This window comes from Cebus imitator, unplaced genomic scaffold (genome assembly GCF_001604975.1).
Source record: "Cebus imitator isolate Cc_AM_T3 unplaced genomic scaffold, Cebus_imitator-1.0 Scaffold449, whole genome shotgun sequence".
Taxonomy (NCBI): Eukaryota; Metazoa; Chordata; class Mammalia; order Primates; family Cebidae; genus Cebus; species Cebus imitator.
This window is the reverse complement of record NW_016107764.1, coordinates 1,624,032-1,640,289: the sequence shown is the minus strand read 5'-3', so window position 1 is coordinate 1,640,289 and position 16,258 is coordinate 1,624,032. Positions and strand designations below refer to the sequence as shown.

The window sequence follows — 16,258 nt, the reverse complement described above, 5'->3', positions numbered from 1 at the left end:
GTAAAATGGTGCACCCACTCTGGAAAACAGTCTCCTAGTCTCTTAATTACATAGAGAGTTACCACAGAACCCAACAATTGCATGACTAGAAATATACCTAAGGGAATACACATCCAAGTTTCCAAGATAGCAGTATAGAAGCAAGCTGGCTTTCCTCCCACCTCAAAGAAAACCAAAATCAAATATACAGCACTGAGATTATCACCAGCAATATCCCAGAACTCAAATATGGGATGAGATAGTTCCTGGGCCACAGAAAAATAGAAAAACTCAGAGCAGATGGTAAGAAAATGGGATTCATACCCACAATTCCCCTCTCCCCAATCTGCTCAGCACCAAATGTGCAGAACACTTTCCCCCAAGTCATAGTTTCTACACTGGGGAAAGTGACATGGAGGCAGACAACCAGCTTCCTTCCGATTTTGGGTTTCCTGGCAGGAGGCCTGCCCCTGCCTCAACCCAGGGGAAACATCAGGAGTGCCTGAAGGGAAAAATATTTCTGAGGAAAGTCAGAGACAAAAGGGGAAATGGGACTACCATCCCCACAATTGAAAATTCTGCTGTGTAACTCAGCCAAAGGAGACACCAAATCAGGGTGGCTGTTCACAGTGCCATGCTGGAGGAAGTAAGTTCCACAGGACCCAGGCATGCAGCCCTGGCCAGCCTTCCCACACTACCAGGATATCCCCTTGGAGCTTCCCTCTTTGGGACTGGCAGCACTTTACTGTTAACTAGAACCAAGGCAAAGTTGGGCTTATGTTGCCATGTAGTGCAGAAAAGGAGGCAGCAACCTAGCAGGAAAAAAGAAAAAGAAAAGAAACACATAAATCACAAAGATCTCTAACCAAACATATCCAATAAAAACCAGGCTGGTGTTGTGGCTTATACCTATGATTCCAGCACTTTAGGGGGTCGAGATGGGAAAAGAGCTTGAGCCCAGGAGTCTGGAATCAGCTTAGGCAACATGGCAAAACCTCATCTCTACAAAAAAAATACAAAAATTAGCCAGGGGTCTAAACTACTCAGGAGACTGAGGTTGGGGGATCACCTGAGCCTGGGAGGTGGAGTTGCAGTGAGCCATGATCATCACTACACTCTAGCCTGGGTGACAGAGTGAGTTCCTGTCTCAAAATAAATAAATAAATAAAAATTAAAAAACCCAAACAAACAATCATAAAGAAGCCAGACAGAGAAGTGTGAAATAAACACATAATTATTCTGTGCAAGGACATAGACATACAGTCACAAGAAACAACAGCAAACAGGGAACCAAGACCTTCCCAAGTGAACACAGCAAAGAACCAGTAACTGACCCTAAAGGGACAGCAATATGTGAATTCTCTGACCGAGAATTCAAAATAGTTTAAGGAAACTCAGTGATCTTCAAGATAACAAAGAAAGGCAATTCAGAAATTTATCAGAAATATTTAACAAAGTGATTGAAATAATTTTAAAAATCAAACAGAAACCTTGGAACTGAGAGATATAGTTGCTAAATGGAAAAACTAATTATGGACTCTCAACAGCAAAATGAATAAAGTAGAGGTAAGAATCAGTGAGCCTGAAGACAGGCTATTTGAAAGTACACAGACAAAGGAGAAAAAAGAAAGAATGAAAATGAATGAAGAACATGTAAGATATAGAAAATTACCTCGAAAGACCAAATGTAGAATTACTGATGTTCAAGAGGGAGTTAACCAAGTGCTAGGGATAGGAAGCTGATTGAAAAATAATAACCAAAAACTTTTTAAAACTTGTGGAAAAGATAAATATTCAGGTAAAGGAAGGTTAGAAAACACCAAAGAGATCTGACCCAAATAAGACTACCCTGACACATATGATAATCAAACTCTCAAAGGTCAAGGACAAAGAGAGGACCCTAAAAGCGGCAAGAAAAATAAGACATATAAAGGAGCTCCAGGTCATCTGGCAACAGAATTCTTAAGAGAAACTCTACATGCCAGAAGTGAGTGGTATGACATTTTCAAAGTGTTGAACAGAAAAAAAAAATCCCCAACTGTCATCCAAAACTAATGTATCCAGCAAAACTATACTTCAAATATGAAGGAGAAATAAAGTCTCTCCCAAACAAACAAAAGCTGAGAGAATTCACACCACCACAGTTGTCTTGTAAGAAATGCTAAAGGGAGCTCTTCAATCTGAAAGAAAACACTCATGCACAAAACAAAAACATCTGAACGTATAAAACCCAGTGGTAAAATTAAGTACAGACAAACCAAAATATTGCAATGCTATAATTGCAGTGTGCAACCCATGCATAACTTCAGTATGAAGTCCAAAGGCAAAACTACTAAAATCAATGATAGCTACAGCAACTGATCCCTGAGCAAGGGAGAAAAAAACAGATATGAATAGAGACTCCACTATGAGTACTCAAGTAAATTCAGGCAAACAAATGTTCATGAACATTTCCACTAAACAATAATTTTCTTTATTTTTCTCTTACAACAAACCATAAATGGGCCACCTATAGGAGCAGTGCATAAGTGTCCCTGGCTTACAATGGAATAATGGAGAGCAACATTTCTCTGTGGAATGGGTGAAGATGGTCAGACTCTCCAAGGAGGGGTCCTCATGACAGTATACTGCTGACTATGATAGAGGCAAAGCTCAGGAATAGTTTTGACTCCCCCAACCGCACAGTTCCTTCTGGAAGCTCCTCTTCAATTGTTACATCAGGTATCATGTCCCTTTCAAGATTAGTAGGTCCTCCTGCATTGCAAGACATGGAACTACAACAACGAACCCAATAGAAGCTATTCACTTTGCTCTGTTTTCTTGGGGCTTCAGGAACCTGTTCAGCTGGATATACAAATGTGCAGTTGTTTGTACAGTTCTTATAAACAAGTAGTTCACGAGGGTTTATGCCTAAAAAAAGAAGCAGCAATGAAAATAATTGATTTCATTTTTCTGCTTGTAAATATTGAAGCACATACACCTCACATTCAACCATAACTAGCTCCACGTCCACATTCTACACTCCCAGCTGTGACAACATTGTCTAGAATACTTGACTGAGAGAGAATATCCAAGTCTACCAGCAGGTCTCATCACTCCAAGAATATCTTCTGGAGATAGTTTCTCTGGCCCTTCCAAAATGATATCATGGTACCTTGTCACGTAGTTACACACAATGAAACATCCTGTTCATTTTTTGTGGTAAGAATTCTAGCCTGGGCACAGTGGCTCACACCTGTAATCCCAGCACTTTGTGAGGCCGAGGTGAGCAGATCACAGGGTCAGGAGTTTGAGACTAGCCTGGCCAACATGGTGAAGCCTTGTCTCTACTAAAAATATAAAAATTAGTCGGGCATGGTGGCATGCACCTGTAGTCCCAGCTACCCGGGAGGCCAAGGCAGAAGAATCCCTTGAGCCCAGGAGACGGAGGCTGCGGTGAGTGCAATTATGACATTGCACTCCAGCCTGGGTGACAGAGCAAGACTCTGTCTCAAAAAAAAAAAAAAATTCTAGAGCTCTAGAAATTTAATGCAGACTAGAAATCATGTTTCACTTATGGTCCAGAGATCACATGGACCTTTAACAGAGGTGCCCATGTTAGTGTGTCCTTATCCAAATTTTCTGCAGTTGGCAAGACGCTTCTAGGGTAAACTCTTTCTTGGGAACCTCAGCCTGGTGTTTTAATCTCCTGGATCAACATATAAATGCTCTTTAGCCCTTGGTGCCAGCCTCCTCCCCAGCACAGACTTGATGCAACATTCCAACTAGGGTTCCACAGCTAATGTGATTGATAACCATCACTAGAGGGCTTGTCCAGTGGCCTCAGCTGACCAATGCCACCTGACCAAAGCTCCATGTAACACCTCCTTCAAGAATCCCTAGGTTAAATAACCTTGGCCCTTACCATTACTTCCGTTCCCCTTGAAGTCTATCCAGTGTTTACACAAATACTTTATTCTGGAACTTACCATAATTGATTTATCCATTCATGGCTCTAGGTCTTGTCTCCTCCATAACACCAGAAAGAACTAATGAATATGAATCAGTCACTTGTTGTCTGTTATTTTCCATTTTAAAAGTTTATTGGAGTTCAACATTCTACAGAAATGTGCCTGACCATAAGTCAACAACTTGATGGATTTTCAGAGTGCTGACAGCCAGTACTCAGCAAGCAGCTTCAGACACAGAGCTGCACGAGAGCCCCAGGACTCTCCACTCTGTTCCTCCACACAGACACTACTGTAAGGAGCTCAGGCCAAAGACAGGAAATGCGTGGGCTTCTAAACCTATAGGCTAGTTCTGTTTGGTTGAAAGTATATACATTATGTCTGCTTTTGTGTATGGCTTCTTTTGCTCTACTCTGTGTTTATGAAATTGATCCCTATTGTTCAACACTGTTGTATACTGTTCACCCGCATAATTATGTAGCATTACATTGGTGAACATACCACAATTTATTGTTGATGGACGTTAAAGTTGTTTCTGGTTTTTGTCTACTCCAAATAGTGCTGCAATGAATATTCTTGTCTTGTATTTGCCTTGAGGTGAGCCTGTAAAATTTTTTTTTTAATATTAGCTACGTACCTAGGAGTAGAAGTGCTGAATCTGAGTCTTTGATATGCAGCGTTAGCAGACAACATCGAATTGTTTTCCACACTGGGTTGAACCTATCCATAGTCTGAGCGATTGTGCACACTTCAGAACCCTGAAAACACTTGGTATGATCGTTTTAGGACATTGAGTCATTTCTTGTGGTGTTATCGTGTTGTGGTTTTAAGCTACATTTCTTTCAAGGAGAGTAACACTGAACAACTTTTCTTATATATGTTACACATTCAGATACCATTTTCTGGCAAATTTCCTTTAAGTCTCTTGTTTAAATTTCTATTGGATGATCAGCTTTTTATTAATCAATTCGTAGGAAGAAGTTCCTTATATTGTGAATACAAGTCCTTTTGTAGATACATGTTTTGAAATGCTTTCTCCTCATCTGTGGCTTGCAATTTTACTATTTCACACACACGCCTCTTCTTAGGAACAGAAGTTGTGAAAGTAAAGGTAAAATGTATCAATTTCATTCTTATGTGACTAGCACTATTTTGTTCCATTTTTTGAATTCTTAATTCCTAAAAGTCACAAATACAGCATTTTATATTTTTCTCTAAAAACTTTGTTGGTTTAATATTTATATTGAGATCCACAAACCACCTCAAACTGCTTCTTTTATATGGCACGAATATTGTGTACAAATATCTAACATAACCACTACTACTCAGTGCAAAGAATTGTCTTTACCCACTGCACTGCAGGGTCAACTTTGTCAGAGATCAAGAAACAAGACGCATGTGGCTTTTTTGGAATTATTTCCCTTCAAGTGTTGTATTTTCCAATCCTGACCACAGGACCCAACACTGAACTGCCTTGATTAAGGAAGTTATATGACTAATCTTTACAGCTCAGAGCGCAAGTCCTTGGGCTTTTCTCATTTTCTCCCAGACTGCTTTGGCTATTCCTAGCCCTTCATGTTTTCAATAAGCATTTGGCACCAACTTGTCAAAACACAAACACACCCCTGCTGAAACTCTGATTGAAATTCTTTTGAATTTGTAGGCGAATTGGAGACTAGATATCCTTACTCTGTTGGGTCTCATGATCCATAAGCATAGTGTACAAATCCATGTGTTTAAGTCTTTAATGGTCTTTTAAGTCTTCAATAGTGTTTTTGCAGTTTCAGTGTTGGAATCTTGCACAAATCTAGTTGGATTTGTGGTACTTTATTTTGTGATATTTTAAAGAACACCTTTCCTTGGAAATTTTCATTTTCAATTTGTTTCTTGATGTACAAAAAGACAATTGATCTTGTAAACTGATTTTTGAATGCTTATCTTGTATTCAGGATCTTTCCTAAAAGTAATTGTTATTTGAAGTTTGTTGTCTCTGATGAATAGTAAGCAGTTTAAATTCTTTCTTTCTACTCACCATGTGTCTTAATTCCTCCTGTTGCCTAACTGAACTACCTAAGAACTCCGGTTCCTTTGGGAATAAAAGTGGTGATGGTAGACATTTCCCGCAGAGATTTGGAAAGGGTGTTGGATTTTATCAACACATTTCAGCATCTACAATCATCTCTGCCCTTTTCTTTGTTAATATGGTGAATTAAACTGGTGGGTTTCAAATTGTAAACCACATTGTAATTGTTATTGAATCCACAAGATACTGGGGTTATGGGGTGTGTGTGTGTGTGTGTGTGTGTGTGTGTGTGTTACCTTTTATTTTAAAATAGTTTTAGGTTGTTAGAAAAGTTGCAGAGATAGTACAGAGTTCCTATATGCCTCATACCCAGGCCCCTTTTCTCACACTGCCTATATTACTATGGCACACTTTTCACAACTATTAAACAAATACTGATAAATTCTCACGAATACAATTCCATATGTTATTCAGATTTCATTGATTTTTCCTTACTGCCCTCTTCCTTTTCCAGAATCCCATTGAAGATACTGCATGGCATTACATGTGCTTACATACATCAAGGATTTGGCTGGTTTTGTTAGTATTTTGCATCCGTAGTCATATGAAACGGTAGCCTATAATTTCCCTTTTAAATAGTCTTTGCTGGTATTTGGTATTAGGGTTAAGCTTCCATCATAAATGTACTAGGAAGCAATTAATCCTTGTTGATGATCTGGAAGAGCATGTGTAAGACTGCTGCTATTTCTCCCACAAATATTTTGAAGAATTTGCCAATGAAGCCATCTGGGCCTAGTAATTTCTAGGTTGGTAGGTTTTCCATAAAGGATTCCATTTCATTAACAGGATACTTCAGCATTACAGTTTTGTTGTAGGTCAGATATGGTTGTGTTTTTCACATTTTTGTTTAGTTCATCAAGATCTTAAATTTAGCTCAGGAGGGCTATTTAGAGGAGACTTGTATTTTCTTTATGAGGCTTGTAAAGTTTGACGATGACTCTCTCTTTATGTCTGATACTGGAATGTGAATTTTAGCTTTCTTTTAGTCTCTTATTACATTTTACCAACACTGGGACTATTTCCAAAGAACCAACTATTGGCTTTGTTGATTTCATATATTCCTTTTTTTTCTACCTTAAAGATTTCTGCAATCCATTTGATATTTCTTCCTTTCTCATTTATTTGGGTGGATTTTCCATTCTTTTTCCAGGTCTTGAAAAAGCTCAGATGCTTCACCCTTTTTGATGTCACTGTGATGGTATAGATTTTGCTCTAAACACTCCTTGCCACTTTCCACTCACTGGACATGGCCCGTCTTCATAATCATTCAGACCTTAGTATTTCCTAATTTCTGTTGTGGCTTCTCTTTTGTGTAACTGATTATCTAGGAATGCTCTGCTTAATGCCATGCACTTGAGAGGCTTCCTAGTTCATCATTATTTCTAGCTTAATTCCACTGTAATAGAGAAAGAAATCTAAATAATTTCAATCCCTTGACTCTGCTGATGCACGTATTATGTCATTCATTTTGTAAAAGTCAATGTTGTAAACATCACATGTCAACTTTCAAAGAATGTGCATTGGGTGATTTCTGGCTTCTGATATGTTGATTATTCCAGTTGTTAATGGTAATGTTCAGACCTTCGACAGTAGAGGTGGGCAAGGCAGAGCCCACAGGACAACTCCAGCCCACTCAGTGAGTGTGTATACAACACTTTGTTGTACCACAGCAGCAATAACATGTTATTAATGGCTGCTTCTGCCCCTAAAAAGACAGAGCCAGGTAGTTTCAACAGAGACAAGATGGCCTACGACACTGAAACCATTTACTATCTGGTCCTTCACAGAAGAAACCTGGCAACCTCTGTCTATAGCCATAATGAGTTTTGTCTCCATACTATAGCATCTGGTAGCTATAGTGAGAGGGGTATTAGCGACAACTACATGACTATGGATTTGCCTACATTTCCTAAGTTCTGTCAAGTTGTTTTCTTTTTTTCTTTTCCAGACAAGATCTTCCCACTTTCTTGCCCAGGTTGGAGTGCAGTGGCACAATTGTGGCTCACTGCAGCCTCAGCCTCCCCAGGCTCAAGTGATGTTCCCACCCCAGCCTCTTGAGTAGCTGGGACCACAGGTGCATACCACTATACCTGGCTAATTTTTCTATTTTTTATAGACACGGAATTTAGCCACGTTACCCAGGCTGGTCTCAAACTCCTGGGCCCAAGTGATTCTCCCACCTCAACTTCCCAAAGTGCTGGGGTTACAGGCATGAGCCACTATGCCAGCCTCTGTGTTCACATTTTAAGCATATCTCTTGTAGGCAGAAAACATAGATTTTTGTTTACTCTGAAAGTCCTAGGCTGCTAATTGTAGCCTTTTAAATGTTAATGTAATTAATGATGTAGTAATTATTTAACTTGCTTTTCATTAAATGTTTTAAGATAATTTTGTATTGAAATAGAATTGTAAGAAATAACAGCCCATGTGGGCCCTTTATTCAGTCAGTGAGGGCCCACATGGCCAAACACTTTGCAAAGCTAGGTAACACCAATGCTAACAACTTGCAAAGCTACCGTAGAGCGCCACAGGAACACTGTCATTTCTATCATGCTATATCAATGAAGCCATATAGCATGTAACCTTTGGAGACTGCCCTTTGTCACTCAGCATAAATTCTTGCAGGCTCTTTCAAGTTGTGTGCACCTATAGTGTGTTCCTTTATGGTGCTAAGCAGTATCCCATGGTGTGGATATACCATGGTTCATTTAACCCTCTACCCATTGGAAGATATCTAGAATGTTTTCAGTTTGGCGGTATTAAGAAATAAAGCTGCTGTGAACACCCATGTACATTTTTGTTGTGAACACAAGTTTTTAGTTCTCTGGAAAAAAAACACCTAGAAGTGCAATTTTGGGGATATATGGTAGTTTCATCTTTAGTTCCTAAAGAAACTGCCACACTGTTTTCCATATTGGCTACATCAGTTTCCATTCCCACTAGAAATGCATGAACAATCTGGTTTCTCTGAATCCTCACTAACACTTGGTGTTGCCAATATTTTTTATTTTGGTCATTCTGATTGGTGATATCTAACTGTGGTTTTAATTTGCACTTTCCTCAATGGATTAATGATGTTGATAATTTATTCATGTGCTTATTTGCCATCTGTGAATACATTTTGGTGAAATGCACTTTATGTTTCTTGCCTATTTTCTAATGAAACTGACTGCATTTTGACTACTGAATTTTGAGAGTTCTTCATGTGTTTGAGATATTAGTTCCTTGTTGAACATGTGGTTACAAGTATTTTCTCCCAGTCTGTAGACTGTCCTTTCATTCTGCTAACAAGGTCATGCAGAGATTAAAATAAAAAGATGTAAAATGGGCTGAAGTTCAATGTTAACAAGCTTGCCTTTTATGGATCAGGCTTTGGTGTCAAGTCTAAGATTCTTTGCTTAGTACTTGATGCTACAGATTTTCTCTTATGTGTTTTTATTCCTAGAAATTTTAGTTTTACCTTTTTACGTTTAAGCCTATGATCCATTTTGAGTTCATTTTTGTGTAAGGTTTGAGGTCAAGGTTCATTTTTGCCTATGAATGTTGAGGAAGCCATGCTTCCTCATTTGACGGTTTTGGCACCTTGGCCAAAAATCAGTTGGGCATATCTGTGTAGAGTGATTTCTAGGTTCTCGGTTCTGTTCTGCAGATCTATGTGTCTGTCCCTCTACTCACTGATGTTGGCTGTGGGTGGAAGGAAGCTCAATCCCTGACACTCAAAATGCTTTTTTCCATAGAGGTCTTTTGCTTACCATCCTGCACAGCCCTAGGAATCAGCAAATCTCCTGAAAGGAAAAACGCCCCAGCATTCCAGCATTCCCAATTTCTTGTCCCAGTATCCCTCAGGGTTCATTCAGAAAAATGGAGATCCTAAAGCAGTATAGGTCTAGGTTATTAAATACAAGTGTTACAGCTGCCATGACTGTGGGGGAGCCAAGAAAGGAAGTTGGTGAGGTGAGGCTGAAGATCAGAGAACTGTCCAGAGCTACATCCACTGACATTGGGACAGCTGGAACAGGGCAATATCAAAGGCCATGCACCTTTGTCTTCTCAAGTAAGGTTGTGCAGAGGGGTCTCTTGCAGAGATGTTTAAACTGCTCCACTGAAGCACCCATCACCTAGGCAGGCCAGTGGCCAAATAGCTGCCGGAGTCTTAGGAATTGCTTTCAGTCAAAGGCTCAGAAGTGAAGATGGGATGGGCATGGAGGAGGACACAAGTGAGGACAGACTGAAGTCCACCAGTGTCCATCACTGTATAAAACCATCATGATCTTCCAGAAGAGTGATCTCTGCTTCACCCATACCTTGCAAATCTCACTCAAGTTCCTCTTTTTGACAAGTATTGCCCCATGAAGGAGCTGTGGAAAAGATAGTTCTCAGTCTCATTTAGAGGTAGTAATCCCAAAACGACAAAACCATGCCATCAAGGTCCCCAGCAGTGGCTACTGTGGAGACAAAGCCCAGATTCTCAGCCTCCTGCCCATGTCCCAAATCAGCAATTGGTCTGAAGAAGAGGTGTATATTAGTCTATTCTCACACTACTATAAAGAACTGCCTGAGACTGGGCAATTTATAATTGACTCACAGTTCCACATGGCTAGGGAAGCCTCAGGAGACTTACAATCACGGCAGGAGGGGTAGCAAACACATCCTTCACAAGATGGCAGGAAGGAGAATTGCCAAGGAAAAGCCCCTTATAAAATCATCAGATCTTGTGAGAACTCACTTACTAACATGAGAACAACATGAGGGTAACCACCTCCATGATTCAATTACAGGTATTGATCGACTTACGACCTATGCAACTTACGACCATTCGACTTTAAGACCACAATCGCTAGCCATGACTGCTCCGCGTCTGGCAGAGCAAACGTTGCCCAGCTGGGCATACGACAGTGCGGACCAGCTTCCGGCAGCACTACCTCTCCGCGTGCATATAGCCTACTCAACTTACGACCAAATCGTGTTACGACCGATCTGTCGGAACCAATCGTGGTCGTAAGTCGAGCACTAGCTGTATCTCCCACCAGTTTTTCCCATGACACATGGGGATTATGGCAGCTACAATTCAAGATGAGATCTGGGTGGGGACATAGCCAAACCATATCGAGGTGGTAATCAGGGAATTATTTTTGCACAAAGCTTAGAACACAGAATGACATGTGAAGTTGCAAACACAACCACGGACACTGGGGACAAAAGGGCTGAAGGAAAGGTCCTGAGCAGGGCCACAGACAAGCCCTCCATGTGTGCACTAGGATGTACACTGGCTGCACCCTTCCTGCTTGCTTCATTGGTCACTGGGCCTCTGGCCATACATCTTCTGCAGGTGAGGGCCCTAAGGAGAGGGGCCACCTTTCTCTGAGTACCAGAGGGCTCTGAGGAAGAAGGAAGAGTATCCTGGAAGTACAGGCTCTGCCCTGAACTTATGCTTGGCTTTCCCATTTGTGTGTGGTGGGCTTTGCCCTGAGGGGTCCATGGTGCATCCACTGCTTGGGCCTACTGAGCTGGAAGCACTCTATAGACTAATGGAAATCGAATGAGCATTGAGGGCTTGCCTAGGCAGCATGGGATGTCTACACACACAACCAGGGGCAGTGGAGGCTCTGAGATCCAGCAATGCTCCTACTCCCTGGAGACAGTGCAGATGCATGGACGGAATATCCTACTTTGCAGAGTACCTGCCGCTACAAGATGATGCATGCTAGCCTATCGTGAGGCTGAGTCCAAGGCCTGCAGAGACGCACTCAGGGTGGGCGACATGAGGGAAGGGGAAACAGAGCTGCGTGCAGAGAAGAAAGCAGACTGGCTCTGCCCACAGAAACCACCCAGGTAGGAAACTAATCCACAATTTGTCAAAATGACAAAGAGGTACTTACGAATGGAGATTGTCATACAGCGCCTAATATCATACGGACATACTCTAATGTTGGGACAATTGAAGTCGTTTATGGCCGCACAGTCATGGCATTTCAAACTATAGGTCCCTGAGAGGAGAGAGAGAGACATCAGGCTTCTGCTTCCCCATGCCTTTCCACCCATTACCAGCTCACTCTACCCTCCCTGAATGGCCAGTCCTTCCCCTCTGCTTCCAAGGACTTCTCCTAGCCTGCACATCTCAGCCCTCTATGCAGTCTGAGTCTGGCCCAGACTAGCTCCTGGGAGGGAAGCCAGGCACCAGGAGAGCTTTCCCTGCTCTCCAACACAGGCTCCAGTTAGTGCCCCTGGCGGCCACATATGGGATTGCTATGCTCTGCAGACCAGGCCCACCTCACCAAGGAAGACTGGACACTCACAGGGGCCAGGGTCCTCCTGGGTTTCCCTGGACATAGCCTCTCCTGCCTTGCCCCGATGTTGAAGAGCCACATCAAGGTTTCCTCTTGGTCCCTGGTCAGCTGCTCTTCCATCCTAACCCTCTCCTTGCTCACGACTTCTCCTGGACTGCCCTAGTGCCCACCCCTGATTACACAGACAATGCAGGCCCCAGCTGGCTGAGACATGCTCCATGTTCCAGCCAATCATTCCAGTGATCCCCAGAAGCTCCAGGTGAACTGTCCTCTCCTGGACAGTGAGAGGGAATGATACTTACAATGAGGACTCACGCTGACATTGGCTGCCACCAGTGGGATCCCCACGGCTACGAGCAAGGCAAAGGGGAGCATCACTTCATGCAGGAGCCAGGATCTAAAGGTGAGGAGACCCAGACAACACGTTAGTGAGCCATGGCTCCTTGGCCAGCTCTATGCTGCTGGCTTCAATGGCCTCATGAGTGTCCCCGACTCTGCCCACCTGAATGCCTCCCCCACTGGGCCAACAGCTCCTCAGGTACGGCACTGGGGTTGGGCAGGTCTCACTCACACACAAGGCTATACCAGGCCTGTGCTGTCACCTCACACAAACTCACCATCACTCCTTGAGTCAGGGGGGTCCTGGGGCTGCTTCACGTGGCAGCTCGCCCAAGGGTCCCCATGCTCCAAAATATTTTTCTGCATCTACTGGTTGATTCTGAAACTCAAAAGCAACTTGTGAAATGTTCTCAAACACTGCCCATTGATGAGCCTCCTACTCTCACATGCAACTCAACAACATGAGGGCTAAGATGACTACAAGAATGGGAGAAGGACAGAACATACCAGAAGCCAAACTTGAAGGCATCCCGGTGTCATTACAAGAGAACTACCCTCCCGAAATCAAGTTTTCCCTCACCCTGGGCATCACTGAGCCAGCAGCTAATTACTGACAAGGGGAGGGTCTGGGGCACCTCACAACTAAGTCCTGATGCCAGCACTGTGGGATCAGATATGCCCCTCAGGTCACCAACCAGTTGCCACAACTGAGGCATTTTCAGGCAGGGACCCAACTGCACCCTTACTCCTGCAAATGCACTATCTCCATCCCTACTCCCCCTTCAGCAGCCCTACTCAACGGAGAAGCTCTGTCTCCCTTGTTGGGAACAAGTCAGCCCTCAGTGCTCAGTGGGGCACGTCCCTGGGCACAGCTGCTGACTGCACACCAGTGGCCTGCCTGCTGACTCCTCTCATGCTGAGGCCTCACCTGGAGGGGGTCAGAGCCTGATTTGTAGCTCCCCCCCACCGCAAGAGCAGCTGGGGCCACAGAATCAGAAGCTGACTGTGTAGCAAGAAGCCACAACCCAGGGACAGAGACGATCAGGATCCGGTACCCACTTTGCCCCACCCTGTGTACTAAGCCCAGCTCCAGTGGGGAAGGCTGAGATTTTATGTGCCTCCAGCCCTAGGTCATCAAGTTTGGGAAGAAAAATGGGCTGGTACCTCTAGGATGCAGGAGACCAAGACTGACCAAGACCACACTTGGAAGGGGCTCCTGACTCACCAGGCCGGTCAGCTTCACTAGCTGTCAGGTCTTTCTGACAAACACCTTCCATCCTGAAGCTGTCTTAGGGGCCCCAGTCAGTTGCCTCATTAGCATACAAAAAGACATCTTAATCATTCCAGAGATCCCCAGAGTGTTAGTGGCTCCTGTGAGGAATCAGACAGAATTCTCCTCAAAATCTGAGGGAAACTAGTTCCAGGTCACCCCTGCTTCTTGGATACCAGAATCCTTGGATGCTTAAGTTCCTCATATAAAATGGCTTAGTATTTACATATAATCTGTGCATATCTTCCTGTATACTTTAACCATCTCTAGATGATAATGTCTGATACAACGTACATGCCATGTAAATAGTTGTGATACTGTACTGGTCTTTTATTTGTATTTTTAATTATTGTATTGTTATTTATTTTTTCCCTAAATATTTTTGATCTGTGGTTGGTTGAATCCTTGGATGTGGAAGCTGCAGAAACAGAGGGCCAAATGCACTAAGAGCAAACATTTTGAAAAAAAAAAATGCTCCTATCACCCCATTACTCAGGAAATCACAAAAGTTTTAGGAGCTCTGTGCCAGGAACTGCAGATAACAACCAAATATATCTCTCATAATATCACAGACTGCTAATCAATACAACAGAAACAGAAGTAAAACCACAGTTCACTAAAATGCTGGTATTAGCATACAGATGCTTTAAAATAACTATAATGAGACTATGAAACAAAAAGATAAAATTGATTTAAAAAATATAAAAACTATCAACAGATAAATAAAACCTATCAAAAGAATCAAATGGACATCCTAGAAAAGAAAAACAAACTATTAGAAATTTTAAAATCACTTGGATGACATGAATACCCAATTGGACTCAGCAAAAGAGGAAATTAGAAAATGTAAAAACAGGTCTATAAAAAGTATCCGAACTGATACCCAGAAAAAGGAAAAGAAGAAATGAACAGAATCAGGGCAAAGAGACACCCAGATGAGTCACCTACAGAGCATACACATAACTGGAGTGCCACGAGTAGACAAAGAAATAGAGGAAATATTTTATGAAATATTGGCAGATAAATTTTCCAATATGAATGAAAGGGATCACCCCAAAAACCTGAAAAGTTCTGCAGGCCCAAAGCAGAATAAGTGCAAGGAAAACCAATCTTAGACACGCCACACTTGAACCACTGTAAACCTGAAAAAAGTAAAACTCTTAGAAGCAGCCATAGGAGGAGGAAAGACAGTATCTTAAACAGCAACAACCCACACGATGGCAGATCTTCCAACACAAAGCATGAAAAACAGAAAAACAAAAGAATAATATAGCTTCAACAGCAAGGAAAGAAGGAAGTTATTCCAAGCATTCTATTCCACTGATGTGAAAATATATTCAGAAATGAAGACATAATTAAGATGGCTTCGGACAAAAAGTTGGAATATTTTACCAGCAGATCCACTACAAGAAATATTGAGTTTATAACATATTTTGAAATAAAATATATGGCAATATCCCAAAGCAAAGGAGGCTATAGAACTGAAAGGCAGAAACCGTTATGTCAGCATCGGCGTGTGAAGACTTCCAGGCGAAAAGCATTACAAGGGTCGACCAGGACAGACTTCAGAGCCGAAAGCAGTTTCAGACCCTCAGGGTGCACTTTCTGACGACGGTGGCATTAAGCAGTAAGTCACCCCTAGAAGGATAACTGGAAAACCTCCATCTGCTTGGAAATTTAGAACTCACTTCCAATTAAGAAACGGACCCCCAAATCCTTCTCAATAGAAGTCAAGAATATTTTGGGCAAAGTGATAATAAAGGATGAAAAGTAGAAACCTGGCAGAAGTAGCCTGAAGGGACACTGGAGGAAAAGCAGGGTTCCATTGGAAGAGGAAGGAAGGTTGGAAACGGATGCCTCCTTTCTGTCGAAAGCAAGGAACCACAAAAGAATGAGGGACAGAATGTGGAAGGGGCTGTGGCCCCGAGAGGCCCCCGTTTTGGGAAATCACTGGCAGTGTGGGGGTGGGGTGGCCCCCGGGACACCCAGAGGGAAGGAGGCTCAAGAAGAGAACGGGGCCCCCACCCCCAGACTCCCAAGGGAAGCCGAGCTCCAAAGGGAGCGGCACCGTGGGACCCCTGAGAGGAGCAGATTTGGGGACTGTCTCCCTGGGACCCTTGAAAGGAGAATTTGGGGATCTCCCTGGGACACTGAGAGGAGTGGAGTTCGAGGGGTCTCCCTGGGACCCTGAGGAGAGCGGAGTTCCCGGGGGTCTCCCTGGGACCCTGAGGGGAGCATAGTTGGGGGTTCTCCCTGGGACCCTGAGGAGAGCGGAGTTCCGGGGGGTCTCCCTTGGGACCCTGAGATGAGCGGAGTTGGGGGTTCTCCCTGGGACCCTGAGGTGAGCGGAGTT

At 42.9% G+C, this 16,258-nt stretch overlaps 1 protein-coding gene across 1 annotated transcript in view; it reads right to left on the bottom strand.

The window, feature by feature from the left end:
* Window positions 1-2,432: 2,432 nt before the first annotated feature.
* GML (glycosylphosphatidylinositol anchored molecule like) overlaps window positions 2,433-16,258 on the bottom strand; it is a 15,757-nt gene continuing 1,931 nt past the window's right edge. Inside the window, exons 2-4 of the mRNA XM_037732435.1 lie at window positions 12,599-12,687; window positions 11,889-11,996; window positions 2,433-2,889 (exon numbers count right to left, since the gene is read on the bottom strand). Of these exons, the coding sequence (XP_037588363.1) occupies window positions 2,594-2,889; window positions 11,889-11,996; window positions 12,599-12,671 (477 nt within the window). The 5' untranslated portion in view covers window positions 12,672-12,687 and the 3' untranslated portion in view covers window positions 2,433-2,593. The remainder of the gene's footprint in view (window positions 2,890-11,888; window positions 11,997-12,598; window positions 12,688-16,258) is intronic.